The sequence below is a fragment of the Orbicella faveolata genome, unplaced genomic scaffold (assembly GCF_042242905.1).
Source record: "Orbicella faveolata isolate gen_17 unplaced genomic scaffold, um_ofav_v1 contig_2, whole genome shotgun sequence".
In the NCBI taxonomy this organism is placed as follows: Eukaryota; Metazoa; Cnidaria; class Anthozoa; order Scleractinia; family Merulinidae; genus Orbicella; species Orbicella faveolata.
The window spans coordinates 23,387,926-23,415,373 of record NW_028301547.1 but is presented as its reverse complement, the minus strand read 5'-3'; the positions used below and the strand labels follow the sequence as shown (position 1 = coordinate 23,415,373).

Here is a 27,448-nt window from a genome sequence, read left to right as displayed (position 1 = left end):
AGTAACTTACGAAGAATACCGAAGGCTGATTGACTTGGCAGGCCGGAAATTCACAAAGCGCGCGGAATTTGATCAACAAGCGAATTTAGCAAAGGAAAGCGGGAGATAAAAGAAGATCCTGATCAAAATGTCGCCTAAAAAACCTTGATGACGATCTTACTTGAGGAATAAAAATTAAAGGACTCAAAGTGAACTATGAGCAACGTTTCGTCTTGTGAAGAAGAGGTTTTACTCTTGTGCGGGAAATATGACGTATCGAAACCAAGCGTTCACGAAGTCATGAAAGATGCCGAAAATCTCAACAAGATCTTCTCATCCCAAGATATTCCTTTAACCCTCGAGTCCAGATTGGTCACAGCAGTTGCAAATCACCCTTGCTTCCTTCCTGAGAACCCCTTGAATGCTGAGGTACAAGTGAATTCTCTGCTACCCTATCTTTCGTCTCCCTGCCGTTGGATTCGATCCATGGCCTGCAGTCTGTTGAGAGTTTTCGCGTCGGGATTAGATCCCAAAGGACAGCACATAGAGACCCAAGGTAAGTAAAATAAAACAGAGCACTAACTTTTCATTTTCTAAACTACAGCAGCTATAGTGCTGTTGGTGCTGAAATGAGGGCTTTTTGGGATCATCACTGCATTTGAGACTACATGTCATACCCAAAACGCCCTCCCACCCAGGTACCCCTCGAAAGCTCCACTCCGCCATAATGGAGAAAATATTCTGTCACTATGGTCAGGTGGCGGAGTTGCAACCTGAAAAAAAAATTGGAAATTAACACAACAGTTTTAAATACATTTGACACTCAAATATATGATTTTTTTAAATTTTTATTTATTTATTTATTTTATTTATTTATTTTTTTTTCATTTTTGAAATCTGGGACAGAATGCAGTGTACATAATTGTGTTCTGCTGATACAACCACGAAAACATGTCAGATATCCCCAGACAAAATGCCCAAAATTGGGTGAAATATTAAGTCCAAAAATATCTACTTTAGACGTTTCCCTTCATTTCCAAGCGATTTGGTGACCTGTACAGGAGACACAGCAATATAGTAAGCATCTGGGAGACTCCCAGCCAATCCAGGAGAGTTGGTATAGATGTCATGTAAAACATAAAATCACTGTATTCTCCTTTGTTTGAGCACTTTGTAGATGTCTTCAGGCCTTCTGGGGCTACAACTTCCACAGATCTTTTTTCCAATTTCACCTACTCACTTTTCTATTATTTTTTGTCCGCACTGATCATGTAGTCACAATAATATGCAAGAATCTTCAGACCACTTATGAGGAGTCTCATGAAGATACAAGGTTAGTGCAATAACTTTCATTTTCCCCAAAGTAACAAGTAGGTTGACTTCCCCAAAGTACTATGAATGTGATATTAATTGGATGAGATCACTTTGTTGTAAGAAAAAATGGTCCAGTCATATGTAATTGTCCTTGATGATCCTTCAGGATAGATGATGTGTGACTGAAAACCAAGGCAGGTAAAAAAATTGCCAAGCAATTCACTCTGATTATGAGTGTAAAATTGCTACAGTTGGATAGAAAGAGAAGTCAAATCACATCATCAGTTACAATCACTGCCTGCATGCATCTACCAGTAACAGACTCAATCTGATAGGTCACAGTTTGTCTTAATAAACCAGCCAGGGCTTCTATAGTCCCAATCTTTCTCATTACTTCACACTACAGGACTATGGTAACCTGAATTTCAACTGTCTCCTCGAGCCACTTGCAAAAGTGTGTGAGAAATTTTGGCAAGGATGGACTATTGTGGGTTCTTGTTACCCATGAAAGCATGACTGATTTGATTTTTATTTCTTACACAGGTTTCATCTTTGTCAGGTTATAGCCTGTTCTTCACTCTGTTCAATCACCATTTCATGGGCAGCTCTCCTTCCTCTCGTTGCAGTAAAGTTTGTTCTCTTATCCTTGCGAACTCTTCTGAACATTCTGAGCAATCATGTCAAGTGTACAAGTGCATTTCTTTATCAGGTATAAGAGCCCTTTTCATGGTTACCTTTGCTCATTTGCATTACAATAAAATCTAGCATGTATGTGAGGCAATTTCGGGCTATTTTGTAGTTTTAGCCTGAAATTGCCTCACAGCCATGTCGGATTACATTGTAATGCAAATGAGAAAAATTTACCTTGAAAAGGGCTATTTAATACCAAAGTTACATACTCTTAGATTCATTCAGGGGTTTCATTAATGTTGTCAATGAGAGGGCTACTGGTTTTCACAGGCGGGCAAAACTTTTGAACTGAACTTCCCTACAAGAAGAACTTTCTTTTGGATTGTCAAACCAGATGGGCAAGATCATCTTCACAGCCAGTCAGTTTGCCCAGTCCCTGGCCCTTAATGAAATCCATGTTCATTTAAATTGTTAGAATGAAGGTGTTCCAGATTCTAAACAGAAGCTCTATTTTTGTGCATCTTTATTTACACTGCCTTAAAGCCACATCTAGAAAGTGAGTTTTTATCAGAAATTTCCTGGTAATTATTATTTTTTTTATGGGAGCAGTTGATTAACTCAAGGCTGAAGGCACCTACATGTTATTAAGGTATTTTATAAAAAAGAAGTATTTCTGCAGATAAATCTTTTAAATATCAAATGACCAGACATTTTTTAAAACATTCTTGCTATTAAATTAGGATTGAGTAGTTAACGTTATTTGACCTTTGTGATTATCTTCGAAAGCCTCTTGGGGCACATTCCCTGACTCTGAACGTGCTTGCATTTTTTGTTTGAGATGAAGAAAGAAACCTGTTTCAATATTTCATTTCTGGTAACAGGTAGCCTTAGACGGCCTGGGAAAACTGCTCAAGTGTCCTGCAACATGGAATGTTTTGTCGATACTAGAGAAGCAGGACACAGTTTCAGAGTATCTACATATATTACTTGACCAATCAAAGTTAAAGGATGACCTTGCTGATCACATTGTAAGGGCAAGGATGCTTGAGGTCATTGATAGTGCTGATGTGCTCCACACTATTCTGAACTTACCAGACAAGCAAGGAGTTGGAAAATTGCTGAAATATCTACTGGAATTATTACCTCCAATCACCTCCTCAAGTGGTAAGTTTCTTATTTTGAAACAGTTTTACTAAGAATTCAGATTGATCAGAAACTCGTGTCTACACAAGAGCCACTATTTCGACTTCCCAAACCTCCACCACACCCTAGAACACAAAATAGACACAAAAATTAATCTCAAGTTGCAATTCCATGACTAAGAAACAGGCCCATCAGATATTGAATGACATGCGCAGTAGGGTGGGGGAGGGGGAACAACGAATCCCCTGCTGTCTGAATACCCGTTCCTGACTGATACAGTTTGAAATAGAAAATTCCCGCAAAGAATATGTGAAGAAGCTAGTCATAAAAGGGGATAAGTGACGATTTTGGTTGCTTTTCTTTTTTCTTGCTCCAAATTAGCTGAATTTTTGCATGTGGTCTTCAATGTAATAGAAAAACGTGTTCCTGTATTTTTGCCGCTGGTTTTTGCTTCGCTTTGTAAAGACGCCGCTAGGAAAACCGAGTGGTTTTTTGCATACGCAATATCCTGAAAACGAAGCAAGGTTTAGCGCAAAAACTACGGGACATTGCTAAACATACCTAAACAAAACTCTATGCGAAATTTGGAGCGTTTTCGACAAAGTTCACTTTTGATTAAAATACCTAACGCCCATTTCCCGCCGAGGCTGCAAATAAACGAAGCCGGGCCTTTGTTATGATAAACAGAGCCGATCCTTTGTTATAATAACCAAGCCAAGCCTTTGTTATAAGTCGAAGTCTCGCCTCGGTTTATCATAACAAAGGATCGGCCCGCCGCGACCGCAGGGACTTTGATCTCACTTAGAAAGCAGCAAAATGTCAATTTCACGCAACGTATAAGCTCAAAAATGTTGATTTTAGGTCAAAAAAGGTTTAAATGTTGATTTCACGTTAACGCGTGACGGCAAGGATGTTGGTTTCACTTAGAAACCAGCAAAATGTCAATTTTACGCAGCGCATAAGCTCAATGATGTTGATTTCAGGTCTAAACAGGTTAAAATGTTGATTTCGCGTTAACGCGTGACGGCAAGGATGTTGGTTTCACTTAGAAACCAGCAAAATGTCAATTTCACGCAGCGCATAAGCTCAATGATGTTGATTTCAGGTCTAAGTAGGTTAAAATGTTGATTTCACGTTAACGCGTGACGGCAAGGAGGTTGATTTCTCTTAGAAACCAGCAAAATGTCAATTCCACGCAACGTATAAGCTCAAAAATGTTGCTTTTAGGTCAAAAAAGCTTTAAATGTTGATTTCACGTTGACGCGTGACGGCAAGGATGTTGGTTTCACTTAGAAACCAGCAAAATGTCAATTTTACGCAGCGCATAAGCTCGATGATGTTGATTTCAGGTCTAAATAGGTTAAAATGTTAATTTGACGTTAACGCGTGACGGCAAGGATGTTGGTTTCACTTAGAAAACAGCAAAATGGTAGGAGCCCATGATGGGCTCCTGAAAATGCTGATTTCAGGTCAAAAAAAGGTGTAAATAAAAATAAAATGAAACAAATAAACATTTCAATAAACACTTTTTCAAATACGGCAACGTCTTCAATGGCTAAAAAATCACGAGATAAAACATAGTTTTCGACAAACGCGATCGTAGCTTTATGTCACGCACCGCCATAACTTCCAAGTTCAAAATGCGCTGGTACCTCTTATGCCTGATGAGGATAACAACTTTGGCGGCTGTTTAGTTTTGGATTTAAGAATTTGATGACTCCACGTGAAAACGCTCTATAAATAGGGCTGACAGATTAACAGATTAACCCTTCTGCGCAACGTACGAGTCTCCATACATCTGCATGTCCCCTGATCCCAGAAGCTCAAAACACTACAAATCATGCCGATTTGAAATAAAATCAACGCAAACTAGATCTCAGATCTGTTACAATCGATCGCCACTTGCTGGCCATTATTATGTTTAAATCTAGTTACCAGTTCGAGAAACGTCCGCAGAACGTAATCGCAATGCATGCCGGGAAGGGTCTTTACACCTCGTGCGCGGGAAGACATGGCGGTCGATACAAGACAAATTTTATCACTCTAAAACCAGTTCTCGCTTTCCAAACTTTGACGCTAGCAACGCTTGGCAAATGGGCCACAACTCACCAGAGGGTATTTTTCTTGGGCAAGAACTGCTCTTGGACTTTGCTACCTGGCTCGATCTGACTTCGAACGCCGATAACACGATTACGGTATATCAGCTGCCTTCGAAGTTTCAGAACACATTTTGATTCTTTAAAACGTGCTGATGACTTACGGGTTTATTGAGGCTTTATGATGCCTCTCAACCACCAGGTAGGCACACAAGGTACTTTAAAACAATCCTTAATATATTAGTTGACAGAGCTCTAATGCGGCACATCTCTTTTTTGTTTGATGGCATTTCGTTTGACGCTCGATCGATTCACGTGTTGTGTTCACGTCACAATAACCGGTGTAAACAATCCGTTCCCAGATTTCCGCTCTATATGCTGTGGGATTTGGTTTTGACTTCATACACTATAAACAGTCTGCCTGTTTGCTGTTCAACAAATAAACTCCTAAAGACATGGCTAGGAAAAGCCAAGTTTTTTGCCTACGTTTTAACTCGAAAACAAAGCAAAAACCAGCGACAAAAATACAGAACCACATTTTTCTATTACATTGAAGACCACATGCAAAACTTCAGCTAATTTGGAGCAAGAAAAAAGAAAAGCAACCAAAATGGTCACTTATCCCCTTTTATGACTAGCTTCTTCATGTATTTCTCGCTAAAACTGACGAAAGGTGTTGATCAGCCAATTTCTGGTATTACAAGTTAAGTTGTTCCCTCCAACAACAGGATCAAGTTTGTTACTTGCGCAGCTGATTAGCTGTGTAGCTCGAGCAATATGCAGTATAGTGAAAAACTGCATATTGCCGATAAGCTGACCCCAATCTAAATATTAAGCTGGCAAAGAAGAAGGTCAAAGATGACGAAGAGTTACAATAGGGGAGCTGCAGCGATCATCTTCTGGGACGCGTATCAATTGAGAGTTGCACTCTTTTGTCACCAGCCTGCTAGCAGACATTTTGCAGTATCCGGTCGTTTGGCGACCAAGTCGATAAGGCCCTAACTGTTGAGCCCCCAACCAGAAGTCGATTAGCCCCCACCGGAAGTCCAAAACACTGTCTATTTCTCGTTCTTTAAGGGTGAATTCAAGGGTGTGTGGGCTTATGGACCTCTGGTTAAGCGCTAACCGGCTAGAGGCTAATCGACTCTAACGACTTACAATTACAGTCTGCTATTTCCATTGTTTAACACAAAAAAAAGTGACGACGGAAATAGCACATGACTACAAGCAGGCTATTAGTTGCGCATGCGAGAAAGAATGAGTCGAGCAAGAGATGTTGTGCCCAACGAAGTGTTGCGGAGCCAAATATTTTGAAATTATGTTTTTGAAAAAGCTTAGTTTTGGCGAGCCAAGGTTAACTCACATATGTTGAACACTCAATTCTTGAACGCCTCTTCCGTTTTCCTTGGAATCGTTTCTTCTAGAACTTTGTTTTCGGACGTTAACCTGTATACATGTTTTTGTCGTTCTTACGACCTTGGCTTCTACCTCCCCTTGCTAGATCCCAGGTTAGCTAATGCTAAAGATTATTCTGTTTTTCTAGTTTTCAATTCGTTAATCTCTGCTTGCTTTATCAAGTCAGCTTTGTTCGTTTAGGGTTTACATCCGAGTACTTTGTTTTGTACCACCTGGTTTAGTCTTCGCTTGAGTCCCGGGCGTAGCTAGAGTTAGCATAAAAGTGGGTGCATTGTAAAGTTGTAATTAGTTGATAAAGCAGATGCAGAAAAACTTGAAGTGGTGGAAGATGTGGAAGTCCAGAAGATTAAATTTTAAGCTTCAGAGTCTCGATACCTCTCGTTACTGGGAAGTTAGCCCCTTACAGAAGATCTGATTCTTATCGTATGCGCGGGAAAAATTGAATTTGGAGGAGTTAGGACACTGAATAAATTACCTAGGTTAAAGCTAGCTAGGAATTCCTGTAAGAAAAATGTGGCGCGATTTTTAAGAGTTGCAGACGGTGAGAACAATGGATCTTCTGTTGTTTAGTAACATTTATTTAATGGTTTAATTTTTAGAGAAAACCAATTTTGCGACGTACTGTTTGCTTTAAAAGTGTCTGGATTTCTTTTCTTAGCATGTAGTCTTATGTTCTTTGCTTCAAAACTTTTTTGTTTGACGAGTTTATGTCTGCAAGGTCACCTTTTGACTTTCGAAGCTTGATCAAAGATCATCTTGATCTGTTCTAAGAAAACTGATCATTCCCTTTTTTTTTCATCTGTGTAAAAAAATACTACTATTATTTTAACTGCTACTATCTCAGGACATATGGATCGACAAGCCATAATAAGGAAATGACTGTGAACAATATTATTCAAGGCAGGGCTCCATCCAGCTTCAAAAATCTTATAACTGAGAAGATAACAGCGTACAATCTTCGCGGAAATTTTCATCTTTCCATACCTAAAGTGAACACTACCAGGTATGGTCTTAAGTCGTGGCGTTATGCTGCAGCAAAGCAGTGGAATATGCTACCTCAGTCGTGATATTCGTTCCATGCCAGGCTCAAAAGACTTTTTGAAAAAGATTCGGCAAACTGATTTTCATGTTTGATACACTTTGATTATATTTTATCGCCTTTAGCTCGGGTTTTTTTTTAAGTGATTTTAACTTAGTTTGATGTAAATACCTTTTTTTTTTAAGCTTTATAATGTTGTACATTACTTAATTTAAATCGTGGAGCACTTGGAAACTAGCGAACAGCTAAGTGTGTACTTGTCTTATGTCTTAAGATGTATTTTTTTGCCGGGTAGTAAAGAGTTCATCGCTCCTGGACTGGATGTGTCGCCCGTGTGGTGACTTCATATGTTTAGACTACCTCCGTTGGCGGTAACCGTTTTTTACAGACTTGTTCTAAATGCCTTTCTTGTGACCGTGACTTGCCAGTAACTTTCACGGCTTTCACCTGGCTTGCCACGCATAATCAAACACATGATGATGATGAGAACACGGATCTCGACGCACTTGAGTAACTTTAATATAAGTACAGGTAATCGCATGAATGCGAGTGCAATTAGTAATAGTAATTGGATCGATTGGAGTACAATTCAGGGAGTAATCGAGTGATTTCAAAATCGGACGAGCGCGAAGCGCGAGGCCGATTTGAAATACAAGTACGATTACTCCCTGAATTGTACGACACGAAGTCCAATTACTAATTAATCGTATCCATAAACAATTTCAGAATTAAAAATGTCTTTTGAGAACTTCTTTTGACCGAGAACGTATGTAGCGCGTTTCGTAAGTTTTGAAAACTATAGGAAACATTGCAAAGAAAGCCATTAAAGCGCGCGCAATTGACGTGCAAATCAAGTTCAAATTGGATACCTGTAATTGGACAGCCACGTGATTGCGCGCCGATTAATAATGGTAATAGGACATCGTGTCGTCCAATTCGGTCTGTAATCATACGAGTGATTAACAAAATCGGACGGCCGCGAAGCGGGAGTCCGATTTGTCAATCACGAGTATGATTACAGACCGAATTGGACGACACGATGTCCTGTTACCAATTAATCAAAACTGTGACAAAATTCGAGAAACGAACAAACCATCGATTGACCGCTGAGCAATTAAACGTCGTTATGAATGTTGAAAAACACAGCAGTTTACTCAACAAAGTGCACCGCAACTGCGCGCGCAAAATGACGCGTACTGTCCAATTACAAGCATGACGCGTACACTGTCCAATTAATGCTCAAATCGGGCTGCTGATAGCCAATCACGTTCGAGAATTTTGTTATAGTTTTGATTACGTGGCAAATAGGCGCGCGGAGAACCAATCACGATCGAGAATTTCGTTATAGATACGATTAATCCCACTACGAGCTGATATTTGAAAATTCTCTCAAAATTGTACGAGTCTTTTGGTGAGTGCAATTTGACAGAATTTTTAAATATCACGAGTAGTGTAAATCTTCAATTACTCATTTTATGACTGAGAAAATTGCGAAAGCGCGATCGTTAATTTGCACTACAGTGCAAATTAAATAAGAATTAACAAAGAGTTAAGATAGGCCTGCTCTCAACCAATCACAATGAAGTAATTTTCTCAGTCATATAATAATGGCCAATTGTAATCGCCTAAAGGTTCGTGCAATTTTGAGAGAATTTTCAAATAGCACTCGTTATGCAAATCCTTAATTGCACTCGCATTCATACGATTACTTATACGAACATGTATTTCTATATACATCTGCATTCGATAACTTTATACGCTCGTACATAGTAAGACACTTTACTCTCACAGTGCCTCTCTCCACCCAGGTGTATAAATGGGTACCGGCGAATTTAATGCTGTGGGTAACCCTGCGATGGACTAGCATCCCATCCAGGGGGGAGTAGAAATACTCCTAGTCGCTTCATGCTACAGAAACCGGGATAAGCTCCGGCCTGATGGGCCACTTGGCTCGTATGCAGACTTTTTTTTCACATAGCTACTATAAATATCACCTCCTGCTGGAAGCTAATATTGCTCGAAAATTCTACCAAATTTTATTCGTCTAAAATTCCCGAGATTTTCTAGAATTCTTTTCGGTGTCTAAAATTCTCAAAAATATTCCGGAATGTATCTAATCTAGCCCTAGGTGGCAAACTCGGCCTGTGAGTGACTAGCCTGATTCTCAGACGTCCGAGGTCGATAACGAACATGTAGCTCGATTTCCAGCCGCTGATTGCGAAACGAGCCGGCGCGCAAAAACCGGACGCGAGTGAGCGGCGGAAATCGAGGCTAGTGGCGAACTCGAACATAGCGAACTCGACAAGTAGCGAAACTGGCCTAAACAAGGGACGATGCTTAATCTAAGAAGTGGGCATGTTATAATAAGTATTTAATAATTCTTACAGAATTTAGTATGTTTGGTTCGTGATCATCAACTGTTTATCGTTTTATAGCTACCACGTTACTCTCGTGATTCTAGGGCCCGACTGCCACCATGGAGAGTGTTATGACTTCAAGTTGTTTATCTTAGTTTATCGAAACTACTCCGAACAATACCCATCGATGGTCATGTTTGGGTTGGTCTACTGGCCTTGGTCTGGATCTCCCACAAAGATCCTGTTTAAGTTTCTTGTTCTCCAAACTTTAGTTTCTATTGGTTGTTTCAAGAACTTTGTAGTTCTCTTCTGAAAGTCGCGTGAAGTTTTTGGGTTGGGGAAAGGATATTTAATCCCCCAAGGTCTCACTGTGCACGTCAGGCCCACACGTTGCTACCGATGTGGTATTTAAGAACGCGACCATTGTTTAATTAACAACTATCCACTCGCGCGTGTTGGATATGTGAAGATAGATAGTCAGGCTCGATTAGCCCCCAATAGTAACGAGGCGCGAAGAGCCGAGTTGGCTATTACCTTCTCATATCCAACAAGCGGGAGTGGAATAATTGTTTTATTAGAAACGCCCCCAAAATATAGAAAACTGAAATAAAATGAAAATTAAAAAAGCCCCCAAAAATTACGTGTACGCTTACCATATTTGTAATTCATGGTATAATGCCTCATATACCATGATGGCTAAGCCAATAAATACTCTTGAACTGTAATGTCCAATGATCCAGTTTTTAATAAGTTAGATGAGATGAAAATTGTACTAGACAGAAGCCGGCTAGTCCAAGAAATTAAAGACAAAAGACCAGAGTCTCGGTACCTCTCGTTAAAACAGCAGCTAGCTAACGTTCTGATTGGGCAATAACAATTGGAACTTAGATTTCGTGCTCTTGTGGCCTCCGCAATTGGAAAGTGCTAGCCTTCGCGGGCTCAGGCTCTTTGAGGCCTTTGCGGGGGGAGGCGGGGAGTAAGGGAAGAGGAGCCTGCCCGCATCTCTTAGAATTTTGAATCGGTAGGTCCAAATTTTTTCCCGCGAAGAGCGGAAAGAGGAAAGTGCTCGCAAGCTAAATAAATAATTAACAGTTAAATTGTTGTTCATTTTCTTTCAGATCTTCCGCTGTTGGACCTCCGATGGAAATCACTGAGCATTATTTACGCGATGCTTCAGCTGGCTAAAACTCCAGACATGTCACAACTGGATGTGTTGTTCGACAGAGCGTGTTGTGACTCTGAACAAGTAAGCAGACTTCGCGCTGTGGTTCAAAGTACATTTTACATTCCGTGATTTTTTTTCTCGGTCGTCTTCGATTGACAAAGTGAAACGTGTTTTGATGTGACTTTAAGCAATTGAAAGAAACGAAGAGTAAAACGAGGAATAAAAGGTTTCACAGATTATGGCCTATGAAAAGAATGATTACACTGCCTCTGAATCTAGAACGTGTTATCGACAAAGTTTTTCAGTAAAAATAATCTCTCAGTTATCATTTCGATACCTAAATAAAGGTTGCCTCAACGCTCAAAACATTTGTGTACTGTAGGCGGATATAACGCACTTCCTGCTTAAAGTGCGCCTCACAAATCCTCGCCAGAAGCTAAAAAAAAAAAACAACTTTGGCCGTCGTTTTCAGGTATTAGAGTTAATTTCAATTTAGCAATCCCTCCCTCAGATTCACCACGGCTAGTTAAGAATCACACTCTCTTTTACTGGAATGGAAAAAGACTTCACCTTAAACGTTTCATGTTTGAGTGTTTACCAGGCTGCATGCGCAAGGCTCATGCGCAAGGTTCATTTGCCCAGCTTCAAGTACGCATTGCGGACCTATATTTGGCACGCGCGAGTGTTTTGTAACCGAGACTTTTAGATCAACGTTTCCCGCGAACGGCGAACCGTTAGGGGTCACGTGAGCAGGTCCAGACGTTACGTTTGAAATTTTCGACTCATATTTTGAACGTCAAGAGGTACCTCAAGCTATGCCACGTACAAATGCTGAAATCGAATAAAGCAACCCTTTTCTTTCTACAAATTGGTTATAATTTTTAGGCGAATAAGCAATTTCGTAGAGTTTTGTCTTTGTTTGCAGAAAGGCACTGATCCTAAGTGGAAATCCATTGTGGCGGTAGCCTAAGTTGAATGTGTGTTTTATGATTCTTTGCGTTATTTTGACAATTTACAATGCACTATCAGGGTGATTTCTATTCACTCCAGTTTACTCCGATCCAAATCGACTAACGTCCGAACGGCAAACAGCAAAACGTCTGGCCTCAAACCGCGGTTAGACGTCTGCGGTAAACGTGGATCTAAAGGTTTCTAATGATGCGGTATTTCCCGGACTTGAGGTTTTCCCAGAAATTCAACAAATGCGATCGAATTTCTAATCCATGTCCGTCGGTAAATAATTCATTAACAAGTTTAGGCAAACCACCACCACGACGGCAATGCGAACTTAACTTTAACAAAGGATTTGAGACAAAGTCCGATAGAAAATCGAGCAATTTCAGGTTTTAGTAGACAAAAATCTGGTACCAGAATAATTTTAAGTATTTTACAGTTATTTTTACATGTTCTTAAAGCTAAATACATAAACAATTGCCTGAAATAACACCGAAAACAATATCCCATGGGAACAAGAGAAAATAGATTTCAAAGTTCAGAGAACTTGTGCAAACACAGCCAAGATTTCAACATCAGTTTCATTTCACCAGTACTTCCAAGTGTTTCATACGAAGTTCAACATTCGTTTCCGACGTTTGGTGTTGCTAGAAATGATTTTTTTTTGAGAGGATATTTAAAACAGTCGTACAGAAGTTTGCAACACGATGTAAATAATCTTGGCACTAGGTTTTTGTCCACTTGTTACTCGAACTTCTGGTGTATTCCGTCTTAATGCAAAAAAATTTCCGTGAGGTTTTATACCACTGAAATATTTTTACTACGATGAAGTGGCTCACAATGGGCTTGCGAAAGATTATTTGCATACATATTGTCCTTGTAGGGTAACCCGAAAACACTGACCCCCGGTCCGCGGACTACCCTACGGACCGTTCCACGGACTCCCACTAGGGACCCCCTCTACGGACCACCCCCAAAGTATAATAAAAATGATAAATTAAAAAAGTATTTCAGTTACGGCTTGTCTAGTAGATTACTCGTGACGGCGAAATTTCGAACGTTACATTGTGCAAATGTAAACTGACCTGGATTCAGGCTCGGGTGTAATTTATATCATTACACATTGCCATTTCCTTTGCTGTGGCCATAAAGTATACGAAAGACGCGTACAGGGAAGCCTCCGAGGAGAAAGAACACAAATTTCGAGGCTTCCCTGCCATTTTGCCCATTATCCTGTGGGTTCGTGAACTCGTTCCAGGCTTCACAATTTGCTCAGCGGAATAACAGATACAAACAAGAATAAAACGGCCTAAAAGTATATCTTCCATAGCCAGATTGAGGCACGAATGGAAGGTAAGTACTTTCCTTCTTACCATCGGCATCCCCTTACGCTGAAAACAGCTTTTAGGCATTTTTTTGGGAGGGAGGATGGGGTGTTAAAAATCCAAGTCTGTTACATTTGCACAGTGTAACACCGACACGAGTCTGAATCTATTAGACTACCCATAGGTAAAATCTTTTTTTGGTTATTTTTACACTATTTGAGGGTGGTCCGTAGAGGGGGTCCGTAGGGGTAGTCCATGGACCGGTCCGTTGTGGGGGTCCGCGGACCGCGGTCAGCGTTTTCGGGTTACCCGTCCTTGTATGCATATTCTGCAGTTAGAAGTCTCCACCGGATAGGGGTGATTCGAGGTGTGATCGTCCCGGCTCCGGCGGACTTTATGCTATCTCCCTCCCCCCCCCCCCCCCCCCTTCCTCAAGGGTTGCAGGTATGTGTGGGTTACAGGGCGGTATAAAACAACACAAGGCGCTGTCTCTTTTAGTATATAAATTTATCTGGATCCAGAGAAAATCATTTACCAGAGAGGCCAAGCCTAAAAATGAAGAAGCAAACACAGAATGTAAAGAGAATCAAGCAGCCGACAGTATACGAAACTCAACGCTCGATCGGACTGATTACGTCCAGCACAGACGGAGTAGTAATTACTTAGAACGGTTGTCTAACACGCGTTAAACGGTGAATTCTCACCAGTCACGCGAGCATATGCAAAGTATTATGTTCTTGTATGGCTAAGTAAATCCCCGCCGGTCGTTGTCCATATTATAGTAAAATTCCGTCACCTAGATCCAATCATACAGGGGATCTTCAACATCGACAACTAAAGAAACAGTTTATTTAAAAAGCGTCAGACATTTACGCACAGTGTTTGTTGACAAGGAAGCAACGTTCTTAGCTTGTCGGCGCTTGTCGACACAATCAATTCTAGAAAATGTTTCTGAGAAGTTTGCTTTGCAAGAGTAGTAAAGAAGACTTTTGAAATTTTCCAGAAAGCTCGCCAAAATTACAGAAAACTAGACCGGAATAGCTTCATAAATGCATCATGCTCGCTTCCCTTGCTGTTGAGTATTTTCCATCAGACACAGTCTATCAAATGACAAATGCGTGACCTGTAACACTCTGGGTGTTGTCGGTGGAAGGTATCCTAAACGGAGTTTACCGGCGGCGTTTATCTGTTGATGAGAAGATCTTCTTATATTCCTTTAATCAGGAAATGTTCATTGTTTTTGCGTGTAAGGTCTATTTAAAACAGCAGGATGTCTAAGAAGAACAAATGAGGGTCGATTTGCAGTGTTTTAACAGCAATTGGGCGATAGAAAGAGCATTTTTTTTTGTCTGATGCAGACAAATAATTACCCCACCCTCTCTTCCCTCGTTTCAAACAACACGTGCGTGGACTTGCAGTGTTTTGTCATATTCTTTGAAGTCTCATATTTACGCTTATCTGCTCTGTCGAAGCTTTCAGAAAAACCTTACGCGTAGGAAAATGCATATATAGAATTTTTCATGAATCGTAGCAAAATGATTCTTAAAAAGTATCTCTTTTCGTAAAATACATTTTCTAGATGTTTGTTTCGGTTCTCCTCCGAGAAGTTCGCGTGTTTTTCATGCACGCGCCTGTCCCAAGCCACTCGATCGGAAAGGTCATGTATTTTATTTATCAACTGAGCAATTACCATGTGAGTGGAATGTTTCTGAATTTGACAAATTTCAGGGCGGAAAATTTTCAGTATAACCGTATATGGCATGTGACACACTGGAAAGGCTGACTGGATAGGAGATTTAAATTCTGGTTTGTTCTTTCCAAGCCTCGCATCGCCTTCTAAAGAAAATTCCCGAGTACTTGCTATAACTGGAGTCGGTTTTCTAAAAGGCGATAAGTTGATAACGCGTGCTGTAGACTTTCACCATAGCAACAGCAAAAGAGGACCGGCGTTGTTGTTACGTCATTTGTGTCACTCGCCTTTCAGGTTTTTTCCAGTTGAATGTTTTGAATGGACAATGGTTAAAACTAGCTGAAATTATGACCAAATAAGGCGAAAGAAATTATCCTGTGGTTGTAGCTGAGGTTCATAAGCTATAGCATCTTGACACGCCTATCACTTCTGTGTGGTTGTCCATAGAGAGAGACACTAGATTGTTACACACCTGTGTAGCTGGTACTTTTGATTTTCTGCCAAGCAAACAAAAATGGCCGATGAAGACGTTGCTGCCTTGGTTGTGGATAATGGCTCCGGTATGTGCAAGGCCGGTTTTGCCGGAGACGATGCTCCCCGTGCAGTGTTTCCCTCCATCGTTGGTCGTCCAAGACATCAGGGCGTGATGGTTGGTATGGGTCAGAAAGACTCGTACGTCGGCGATGAAGCTCAGAGCAAGCGAGGTATTCTGACTCTGAAATATCCCATCGAACACGGTATCGTCACCAACTGGGATGACATGGAGAAGGTACCTAATCCAAATTTATTGCTGAAATTATCGAATATTTATTTCATAGATTTTATTTTATGGTGATTTTGCCTAATTTCAGATCTGGCATCATACCTTCTACAACGAGCTGCGTGTAGCTCCCGAGGAACACCCAGTTCTGCTGACAGAAGCTCCGCTCAACCCAAAAGCTAACAGAGAAAAGATGACCCAGGTGTGTTCTTTGCGTCTGTTTTGTATCCCTTTACTTTTTGTCGCCTGTAATGAACAGACGACACGCTCAAGTACCCGAAACTTAGAAATAATCCATTTTATCTTTCGAACAGACCTAAATCGTGAAATTAGTGCACTTATCCTCTAGAAAATAAAACGACACTAATGTTAATTATAGTTGGTGTACAAAGTTAAATCAAATTCGTTGTTTATTTGCGGACGCCAGCATATTTGCTTGAAAGATTAATTGACCCCTTTCTGTCATGCCAAAAAGAAATTGTACTCTCTCGGTGAAAGAAATCGCCCTTTGAACAAAAAACCACGGACTCGGTAATAGTTTATTGTAAACCTGAACTAATCGCTCAGTAATGGTCAATTTAACAAAAAACAAAAGGGCAATTGCGTTTTCGAATAACAGAATAAACAATTTAGATTATCGCAGTGTTAAATGATTTTGTTGTCGCAAAATAGAGTGTTCGTGACACGCCGAATACGACTGAAAACTGAATTTCGTTGTTGCCTTATTTGGTTGGACTTACTCATGATTGGTCAGATTCAGAAACGACTGGATAACTGAAGAGATAGATAGATCAGTGTTGTTTTTCGTGTTTTTAAAATGTTTTTCACGAATTGCGGACGCAAGTAAACAGAGAGAATTGACTTTCACCGTACTAAGCCGAAGTTTCTTGTCAACGACTTAATATTTATTTCAATATTTGTTGCTGGTGATCCCTTAACACACACGCGCGCGCGCGCGCGAATAGACAGAACCTAATCTTAACATACTGTTAAATAAATAAGTAAAGAATAATGGAATACATAGCCAAAACTTCAATTCAATAGCTGTTTAATTTTTACTGTCATTTGCGAGATTTTCTAATTTCTGGGGTTGGGAAAAAATCCCCTTATTGCCATTCCTCCACGTTGCTAGTTAAGGGGACCTTTGTGTTATTCTCTAATTTGATTACGTTTTGTTGTTTACAACAACAGCAACAGCAAAACCCAGTGGCGGATCTAGGGAAGGGGCCCGAGGGCCCTTCCCCCCTTATTTTGGGTAAAAAAAAAACACAATCACAGAAGGAAGAAAAGCTGGCAGGGCAAGCAAAACAAAACCGCCCTCCCCCCTCCCCTTCCTTAACGCTAGGTCTAGATCCGCCACTGAAACCTTTATTAAAGTGTATGGGGTACATGTATTTACAATTGTTGCTAATTGGGGACACGACATAAAGAAATTATAAATGTGAAAATAAATAAGTAAACATGTACAAATTGTACAAATATTTTAAAATGTATCTTACAGATTATGTTCGAGACTTTCAATGCTCCAGCTATGTATGTAGCTATCCAGGCTGTGTTGTCTCTCTACGCCTCTGGTCGTACAACAGGAATTGTTATGGATAGCGGCGACGGTGTAACCCACACAGTTCCCATCTACGAAGGTTACGCTCTTCCCCATGCCATCCTTCGTCTCGATTTGGCCGGCAGGGACTTGACAGACTACCTCATGAAGATTCTGACCGAGCGTGGCTACTCCTTCACCACCACAGCCGAGCGTGAGATCGTGCGTGACATCAAAGAAAAACTTTGCTATGTTGCTCTCGACTTCGAACAAGAGATGGGTACAGCTGCCTCAAGCTCCAGCTTGGAGAAGAGTTACGAGCTTCCCGACGGTCAGGTCATCACCATTGGCAACGAGCGCTTCAGATGTCCCGAGGCCATGTTCCAGCCCTCTTTCCTTGGAATGGAATCTGCAGGTATCCACGAGACCACATATAATTCCATCATGAAGTGCGACGTGGACATCCGTAAGGACTTATACGCCAACACAGTGTTGTCTGGTGGTTCCACCATGTACCCAGGAATCGCTGACAGAATGCAGAAAGAAATCACTGCTCTTGCTCCACCCACAATGAAGATCAAGATCATTGCTCCTCCTGAGCGTAAATACTCTGTATGGATCGGAGGATCGATCTTGGCCTCGCTGTCGACCTTCCAACAGATGTGGATTTCCAAGCAAGAATACGATGAATCCGGCCCCGCAATCGTTCACCGAAAATGCTTTTAAGAACATTTTTTCCAGGTCTTTTTCCAAACGACTGGAACTATATTTGGTCAAAGTTCGGGCCAGAACTTTGACAGGACACTTGAACAGTTGTAAACTTTTCCGCTCAGTGGCGTTTTATTTTCAGTTGTGATAGATGTTTTTGAGTTTAAACAACATATAAATAACATGTTTCAAATGTGTTTCTTTTAATGCCTTTCCTCTCTCCGAATCTTGTAAGATGCGACATAATTGTTAGATTGATTTTTGGAAAAATTATATAATTTATGTTTCCATCAACGTTCTTGTGTCCTTATTGTGAAGGGAAGAGAGACGCGCGAGGGTCGGTTCTTTGATAGCCTGCGAGCAGGCTCACGTTGGAGCACAAGCGCGCGAGGCGTAGCCGCGAACACGAAATCGAACGGCGAAGGCAGACTCCTTCCCGCCAGATCGCTTTGCTCTTCACTACTCGCGCGCGTGACTCAAAGGTGAGCCTGCTCGCTGCTCGCAGGCTAGTTCTTTGCGTACTGATTGCGCGAGTGCATTACGAATAAACGCGCGTGTTTTGTTTTTTATGTAGAGATCGTGTTATGCGACAAGTGAATGTTAGTCCCATATGAACGTGTTTTACAAGATAAGGGATACCAAAAACAAAAAAATCTTTCGGGTTAGATGGTTGGGAAATGGAATATTGCATAACAGATATGGCTCAAGTTTCGTGCGATTTTTTGTTGCAAATACTTTTTCCCCGAGATATTTTGTGTGACACGTCTTATTTTTCCGACGGATTAAAAGAACATGAAACTTTATCATCCTGTAAAAAGTTCGTCTTTCAAAGTTAAGCGTGTGACGTGAAACCATTTACCAAAGGGTAGAGGTGAAGTGTGAGTTGCACGTGCGTCAGGCATGCGCGAACGACTCTCGCGTTTCGCCTCCGTGTGCTTTCATTAGACGTCATCCTGGCGTGAATATTTTCTGCTTTCCGTCTTGTCTCCATTTTCCTGTTTCTTTCCCTGTTCAGGGCCGCGCCGTTTGGAATTCCTCGGCAACAACCTCTATCCTTAGCGTTTGTATTAATTGCTATTTGTCTCCAAGATTGCGGACTGTGAATTGACGAAGGGGTGTGACATTTAGCTGAGGAAGATTGCGTGACGAGCCCAAAGAATGTCTTCGTGGGAGGCTAGGTTAACATGTGGGGTCGAAGAAGCGAAACTGAGGTTGCACCACTGAAGCCATCAAACCCGTCCATATTTCTACCATACTTAATCAAGGGGAAATATATTCTCTGGCTGATAAGACACCTTATTTAAAGGGAACAACCTTTATAGATCTTAAGAAAAACAAAGAAGGGTCTCTTTTTAATTTCATTATGAACGAATAATACTCGCACATCTTTCTACCCCGCTCGTACTTTTTCCTGTCATCCAAAATAAGCGTAAGTTAAGGTGTGTAAAAGAAAATGTGTTTCGCCCCAATACAGGATCTATTTGTATAGGTTCTGTTTCGTCCCAAGATATAAAACTTTCCATATTATATTTCATACGTGACCCAAAAAATGATCACCTTTTTTCAGACCTGAAATAGCTTTGAGAGAGATAAAAAGCAATATATATTTTTTCTAAAGACCATTCCCATTTAGCTCCCTTTCAGACCATTTTTCTTGTAGAAACCAAACTTCATCTCTCTCTAATACTTACAGTCGGGAACGAGTCTAGCTGTCCACCTGAGAGAGATGTCCACTTTGAAGACAGTTGCTAGTTGAGTCACAGAAAAACAAGTGAATTAGTCGGGACAAGCGAGACAGCATGTCTGCTATGAGGATGTGTCCGCCTTATTGTGGTGTCCACTTGAGAGAGTTACCTTTGTAGCGTCTATTTTAGAGCTACGGAACGTTACCATTTAGCGCCACTATAGGGGTAAAAACTTCCAGGCAAGCGATCAGGGCGGCGGGGGAAGGGTACCCAACGAAGTATCAAGGCCGATACACACGAGGGGTTTTGCTCCAGGGGCACGCTCCGGGAGCAAAGCTTCCCCGTGTGTACCAACGATTTCGTGGGCGCAGTTCATTCCCGGGAGCAGAATTTCCACACTACAAAATGTTCCTACAGCATTAAACCGGTTAAATATTTGGGAGCAAGATCCCGGGGGAAATTAAACAAACTTGAAAACGCTCCTTCGTGTGTACAATAATATGGAGCAAGCTCCCACACTATGCTTCCCAGTGTGGACTAGTCGTGCAAATTGACCTTGGAGCATGCTCCTGAAGCAAAACCCCTCGTGTGTATCGGCCTTATACACTTCCACTTGTGGGATGTGGCAGAAAAACAGAAAAATGCAAAGTGTTAGGGTAAGTTTACAGTCTCGGACAACGGTAGAGGACTTAAACCCAGTACCGTAAATCCTCGAATTAGCCCCCCCCCCCCCTCCCGCGCGAATAAGCGCCCCCTTCGAATAAGCGCCCCTCCTATCGGCCGAAATTTAAAATAAGCGCCCTCTCAAATAAGCGCCCCCTCCCCTTCCCCCATTTTGTGGGCGAGTAATGAGACAACAAAGGGTATATAGTTTTCGTCATGTAGTATTAGATTTGTACATTGTTTCAGTTTGTGAACACGTTTAGTGGACACGTTGAACACGTTAAATACTAACGGTGCCGCGATTTAAACTTTGGGATCAGGTTTTTATGTCAATAAACAGCTTATGTTTGTGTTTACGCGCAGATGATACATTTAAAAAAATGATCATGTCAGGCTACGATTTGGGAAAAATTAAATAAGCGTCCTCCTCGAATAAGCGCTCCCCGGGCGCTAATTCGAATATTTACGGTAGCTATCAAACACTTAAACGTGGGAGTTCCGCCCCGAACTCTTACTTTTTCTGTCCCAGACTCAAAATAAAAGGGTAACGATTGATATACTGTCTATAGAAGATGGCATCCCTTTCACAGACCTGGAAAATTTACCAGTAGCCCCTTAAAATTCTTGGTTGAATCAGCCATTTAGGTATCTCTGTTCTAGATATTTTAAAAGCCACTATCAAAGTATAATCACCTGACAATTTTCTTTCTGAACTTCAGTTTGGAAAATCGAGCCTAGGGAAATCCATACCCTTTGAAATACCTCCAACCGAAAGAACGCATCCCTTTCAGGCATATCCTCCCTCTGTAGTCTGTTTAGAGTACCCCCTTCCCTGAGGCATGCGTGAATCTCTGTGAGCATACGTTCCATGACAAACAAAAGATTGCGGGACAAGCCACACTAACGGGTTTTGGGTTCGTCACGAAATCTTCCTTCCCCCTCCAAAGTGAGTGGAGGGGAGATTGCGTGACGAGCCCACAGTGCGTTTGCGTAGGAGACTAGCGGAACACGGACCAAAGTTGTTTTGCTCAGAAATTGAAGTCGCACGATCGAAATGTCGGCTAACAAAACAGCCGTGGTGTTGGACAATGGATCAGATACCATTAAGGCGGGATTTGCCAAGGAAGAAACTCCCCATACAGTTTTAACTTCTGTTGTTGGCTATCCAGAATCCGCTAAATTTCAAGAAGTAGCCGATCGAGATGACCCGTTCATCGGAAAGGATGCTCTGTTCTCGAGTTGTAATCTGGATCTTTCATTTCCCATCAAGAACTCGATCATAACCAACTGGGATGATATGGAGATGGTTAGTTGAACTAAGATTTGATCAGGCAGAGCTGTGGCAGTGCTTGTAACTGATTGTGAATATTTCATCGTAGCTTTGGCGTTACACGTTTGGTAAACTAGGTGTTCATCCCGAGGAACACCCAGTTCTGCTGACTGAAGCTCCATTTAACCCGAAAGTCAACAGAGAAAAGACGACCCAGGTAAAATTCATGATTCGTGCAGGTTTATTTGTGATTTGGTCCATTCAGTAAATGCAACATGGCGTTGGCTACAATAAAAACCCGTGCGAGAAGAAGCTACATTTTCTGAAGTCTGGCAAAATAGGCTCTAGACTAGTTGTTAATGTCGGGTGCGGGTTATTCCAGTATTTTTATTCATTTTCTTCAACTCGTTTATTTATCGAGTGGTACTGATAACGTCGCCAGGTTTTTATAGAGTCATTGTATAATTTCCTTTGAAAGGCTTTTCGTATACAGACGAAAAAAAGTAATTTGCTGTTCAGCATCACGTGACGAAAAGTAAGATTGCGTGACTGCCAGAGACGTGCGTGGAAGCATAACCCGTTAAAACAACTAATTATTTATAGCAAGAGCGTTCATAATCTCTTGTCATTAGCTATCATTCTCGGAAATACTGTGTTCGTATGGGAATCGTACAAACTTGAGTTATTAAGAGCACAACCTTTAAGTTGTCTGTTCAGTGACCTGGCCTTTGAATGGCGGATGAGGCTGCAGGTGGCCTTGTTTTGACCATAAAGGACCATAAAGACCTCACTGCTTCGGAATGCCGGGAATAAGGACGGCTGTTTTAGGTTTTCAGTCAGATGGCCTCGGGCACGATGTTTCGGTTTAAATTGGCAATTTCAGTACGGTGTCTTAAATTTGTGTTGTAACATGTATTTTCGTAGATCAAAGAAAAGCGACGACCATATTTACTTCGTTTAAAAATTACGATATTTTGTGGGATATCGTTTTTCAGCTTGGTTGCGTGACATCTTGTTCTAATGATAGCTAACATTGAGCTTACATTGCAAGGTCGTCCTCACATAGATTTCTATTTATTTTTCTTTGGGTAGATCATGTTCGAGACCTTCCATTCGCCAGCAATGTATTTAGCCCTAGCCCCCGTGTTGTCTCTGTACAGCTCGGGCCGTACAGATGGCATCGTCCTGGAGAGTGGTTATGGTATTAGTCACGCAGTTCCTGTCCACAACGGTTTTGCCATTCGCCCAAATGTTCTTAGTCTTTACTTGGCCGGCAGCAGCCTGACAGACTACCTCATGAAGATTCTGACCGAGCGTGGCTACTCCTTCACCACCACAGCCGAGCGTGAGATCGTGCGTGACATCAAAGAAAAACTTTGCTATGTTGCTCTCGACTTCGAGCAAGAAATGCAGACTGCTGCCTCCGGCTCCAGCTTGGAGAAGAGTTACGAGCTACCCGACGGACAGGTCATCACCATTAGCAACGAGCGTTTCAGATGTCCTGAAGCGCTGTTCCAGCCTTCCATGACTGAAACCGGTTCCTCCGGTTCAACCGGTATCCATAAGCTCACTTACGATTCCATCATGAAGTGCGACGTGGAAATCCGAAAAGACCTGTTCGCCAACATTGTCTTAGCTGGTGGTTCCACCATGTTTCCAGGAATCGCTGAGAGAATGCAGAAAGCTCTAGCTCACCCCACAATGAAGATCAAGATCATTGCTCCTCCTGAGCGTAAATACTCCGTCTGGATTGGTGGATCGATCTTGGCCTCGATGTCCGATTTTCAGTCCATGTGGATTACTAAACAAGAATATGACGAATCTGGTCCTGCACTTGTCGAGCACAAATGTGCTTAGTTAGAATTATATTTTTCCATACTCTGTTCACGAACAAAAATATTATTTAGTTTAAAAATATCATAATTTGTGTTGAGTGCAGGGATTGCAACCAATCCCGGCAGAGTGAACTCACTAAGACGTGGCGGCCAAGCTGATTAGAACTTGCTGATTAGAACCGTTACCATCCTCACAAAAATTACGAAAATTTCGGTCAGAATGCAAATGTAAAGTCAATTTTCACTCGACAGACCGGAAAATTTTCGAAATAAACGGAACGTCTAGAAATGCAGTCCAAATATCTGAATGGAACCACTTGCAATTCTTCACCGCCATCTCAGAATTATGAGGCGCTCTCTGTAAATTGGGAGTTGTGGAGTAAAGTAGCCAGCAAGGCTACAACCAGGAGATTATCAAGGGAAGAGACTGAATCCCCCATTGAGGCCTTATACTAAACGTAATCCCTCCCAAGTTATTTTTAGACATGGTACCCAGTTCTTCCGCGAATGTTACTCGCACGACGCGTGGACAGCCCAAGCAACTCTCTCGAAACTACCAGAGACGACACGGCGGGAAATATGGCGAAAAGTCATTTATATGTTTTGATTTTTAAAAGACGTTTCATAACAGAGATGTTTTCTACTCTCTTGGCCTTTTTTTTGTTCTGGTGGACTTTCGTTTGCTTCGTGCTCTCTTGGCAGAGCTTATTACTGTTCAAACTATGTTAAGTGACTTTTTCTGAGGGGTTTCTTGTCGGATTAAATTTTGCGTCGAAAATCGAAACAGTCGTGACATAATGCCGGATATCAAGCACAAAACAATTTCTCTGAACTTACTGGATGTCTGACATTAAACACAAAACGTCTCTTACAATTGGGGCCTCAGACTTGTATTCGAAATAGCTTGTTATCGGAAGAGCCGAGTTGGGTCTGAGACGTTTTTCGTCGAGAAATTTTCAGGAGCAGGTATCATCGTGATTTTACGATAGCCTTTCCTCCAAGTAATTTCGGACATGTATACACGTGTAATGCAACTGTCAGTTACCCCACGACAGTCACCTCATTTTCGGTGGAATATCAAGACAACAGGCACGGGAGGGACTTTCATATGAAAGGGACGACGTTGCTCGTCGTACCTTTCAGGGGCGGGGGGGGGGGGGGGTTAAAAAGCGGTTTTGGTGCCTCTTAAGAGTGTTCGGGCTCAAAAGATCCACAGTGAGAGCTTTTGCGGTAGCTTGTAGGGTATAATGAACAACTCCTGTTAAACAGGATAGAGATTTATGACAATTCTTTCATAAACTTCACGAGTAGAAGGCATCTGAAGCAATCGATCGTCTTTATCGCTTTTGAAAGTTATGAAAGCCACCCCACAGAACAGGATCTTGGTACCTCCTAGTAGCCTGCAAACGCAGACGTATTTCCGGCTCTCGCTTGTGTCCGCCGAAAAATAACGTCTGCGAACCCGAGCCAGGAAACGATTTCTGTGACGTAATGACTTTTGTTTCTCTTTGGCCAATCAGATTCCATGATACAATGAAACTCGAGTGCTCCTCGCAGCGAATACCTCGCGCAGTAGTTCTGGGGTTACTTGAGCTAAACTGTGATTGGCTTAAAATTCCTACGTCACAGAAATCGTTCCCTGACTCGGGTTCGCAAACGTTATTTTTCTGCGGAGACAAGCGACAGCCGGAAATACGTCTGCGTTCGCAGGCTAACCTCTTAGGGGTTGTTTCAGTTCAAAATTTTCGACGAACATCCCCGTCCTTTTTACATGGACTCCCCCCCGCCCCCCCCCCCGCCCCCCCCCCGCCCCCCCCCCGGGACAACAGGACAGGTAACAGGCTTAAAAACTGGGTAACAACTGGCTAAGGAGCTTAATGGTACCTAATAAAGCAACGTGAACGTGGTAGAAAAAATACCTTCCTCTGGGCTTCCTTGTCTCGTAGATTTGATATTTGTAATCATATTGTAATTTACTTTCTCAAATATGGCGGACAATGCACAGACTTTGAAAAGAAAAACATAGGGTTTAGGCGGTTCTCTATACTATAGAATGGTTTTCAACTGAGTGTCGGCAAGCAAAACCAAGGTAATCGTTTGAACAGATACACACATTACAGTGAACCAATCAAAACTTGAAGCAAATACACATATCCGAAAAAGCGCAGGGAAACGTGTGTGAGCTAGACACGGTTTGTTTCGGTTTCACTTCTGATTGGATAAGGAAGTGGCGGGAGTTTTGTGAACCAATCAAATAGCATAATAAAACCAAAGCAAATGCGAATCACTTTCGACGCTCAAGAGAAGACCGCTCCTTTGTCCCCATGCAGTCACATCACAATTCAGATAGCTCATATAATTACGTAACTAAAATTAACCAACAATTCTTGTCGTTTGAACAATAAAGTACAGACAGGTGGCAACATTTTTGGCAGCTCATTTGTTTATCATAGCTGGTACAGCAGTTAACCCTCTCCTGCCATTGTGTAAGGTGTCTATTTTTATCCAATTCTTCGCCGTTTCCAAGGATGCCTTGGTGACGTATTGACACTTGTATCTCAATATGCAAATCTTCACTCGTCAATAGTTATATTTATGGAAATCGTGCTCACTCGACGAATCCGTCGCAACTACTCAAGGATCTAAATGCCTCTAAAGCTGCTTTAATATGTAATCTCCGTCTACTATCTTGCTTTATTCCCTTATTTTGACGGTTCCCTGCAAGTTCATAATAGAACTGCGAGTATTTTTAAATATAAATTGTGAATAAAAATTATTGATGTTCATGTGGTATAAAATGCCCTTGATCCTCAATATCGTCCACACACTACAGTTACCACCACGCACCAAACTGCGTTTCTTTATTGAGTTTTTTCTTTATATCAGCAAAGATATTAAGTTTGGGCCATTTTCGAGGCCATTTCACTTTGCTGGAACTCGTCGACAGCCCGAAGTATTTCGTCCATTTCCTTCTCCAAATTATCTGCCAGATCTCTTAGTTTCTTCACTGCCTCCGGCTCGCTTTCTTTCTTTCCTTTTCGAACCGAATCGATTTCCGTCAATGACTTCACCATTGTATAAATGTCAAGAGGGAGAAGCACTACACTAACTGCGAATATTCCAATCCGTGCAGTGTTACCCGCTATGCCAATGGATCTGAGTAATCCGTCAGCTCCCTCGCTTGCTACTGTCGAAGCAACACTAACGCCGGTTAAATGCATCCCGTTGCTCACATCAACGAGGTTTTTAACTAGCAAAGCCACGCTTAAATTACACGCGAGCTGATTTTTCATACTGCCCAATGATTTCTTGGACACTTGGCGATAAAGATCGTCCAGGAGTTCTTGAACAGGTTCCTGAGCTTTGCGATCGGCGTCGATAATTTCCTGTGCAGCTGCAAGCTTTGTTTTGAAAATTTTCGTCTGTACGATGCTAGAACCAGCAACAGTCGCGCCTCCTCCGGCGCAGATGGCTCCTCCAACGGCTGAGAGAATGAGTGAAGTCCCTAAAGTGACAGGAGCGAGACCAAAACCAGTCGCAAGCATAACGAATCCGCCGATAGAAGCCGACGAACCCGACACCTTGGCGATATGGACATTCTTGTAATGCTCCATGAGCTCGTCTGCCAAGCTTCGCAGCGTTTCAACGGTTTCTCGGCGTTTAACCGACCACTGTTGTATACTAGATGTCAGCTCTGTCGAGCAAATGACAAGATCGTCTGGGTTCTCTTCCTTCAGTGCCATACTGGAACGTTGCAACCGCTATGTTGCTTTGTTTTGATAGCGTCTAATTTTGCATCTAGTACTTCCTCTTAGAGATGACCATGCAGTCCCAACCTCGATTCGATGTGAACAAATTTGTAATCGTGGCTTCCTACGC

At 41.8% G+C, this 27,448-nt stretch overlaps 4 protein-coding genes across 5 annotated transcripts; 3 read left to right on the top strand and 1 right to left on the bottom strand.

The window, feature by feature from the left end:
• Window positions 1-25: 25 nt before the first annotated feature.
• Window positions 26-11,592, top strand: LOC110065142 (uncharacterized). 2 transcript variants are annotated; one of them, XM_020772247.2, is made up of 5 exons: window positions 26-535; window positions 1,255-1,312; window positions 1,837-1,852; window positions 2,805-3,087; window positions 11,093-11,592. In XM_020772247.2, the coding sequence occupies exons 1-5, from the start codon at window positions 196-198 to the stop codon at window positions 11,266-11,268; spliced, it is 873 nt and encodes a 290-aa protein (XP_020627906.2). In that variant the 5' UTR covers window positions 26-195; the 3' UTR covers window positions 11,269-11,592. The 2 variants fall into 2 exon arrangements, with proteins under 2 accessions (XP_020627906.2, XP_020627905.2); XM_020772246.2 differs by having other exon boundaries at window positions 1,837-2,002.
• A 3,928-nt stretch (window positions 11,593-15,520) lies between these two features.
• On the top strand, window positions 15,521-18,410 carry LOC110065202 (actin, cytoplasmic). Its single transcript, XM_020772311.2, has 3 exons — window positions 15,521-15,877; window positions 15,960-16,070; window positions 17,370-18,410. Exons 1-3 carry the CDS (start codon window positions 15,623-15,625, stop codon window positions 18,132-18,134), a joined length of 1,131 nt encoding a protein of 376 aa, XP_020627970.2. The 5' UTR covers window positions 15,521-15,622; the 3' UTR covers window positions 18,135-18,410.
• Window positions 18,411-21,443: 3,033 nt separating this feature from the next.
• On the top strand, window positions 21,444-23,858 carry LOC110065216 (actin, cytoplasmic-like). Its single transcript, XM_020772324.2, has 3 exons — window positions 21,444-21,770; window positions 21,844-21,951; window positions 22,827-23,858. Exons 1-3 carry the CDS (start codon window positions 21,519-21,521, stop codon window positions 23,589-23,591), a joined length of 1,125 nt encoding a protein of 374 aa, XP_020627983.2. The 5' UTR covers window positions 21,444-21,518; the 3' UTR covers window positions 23,592-23,858.
• Window positions 23,859-25,500: 1,642 nt separating this feature from the next.
• Window positions 25,501-27,413, bottom strand: LOC110065175 (uncharacterized). The gene has a single exon (XM_020772278.2). It carries the CDS (start codon window positions 27,310-27,312, stop codon window positions 26,464-26,466), a length of 849 nt encoding a protein of 282 aa, XP_020627937.1. The 5' UTR covers window positions 27,313-27,413; the 3' UTR covers window positions 25,501-26,463.
• Between the last annotated feature and the right edge of the window lie 35 nt (window positions 27,414-27,448).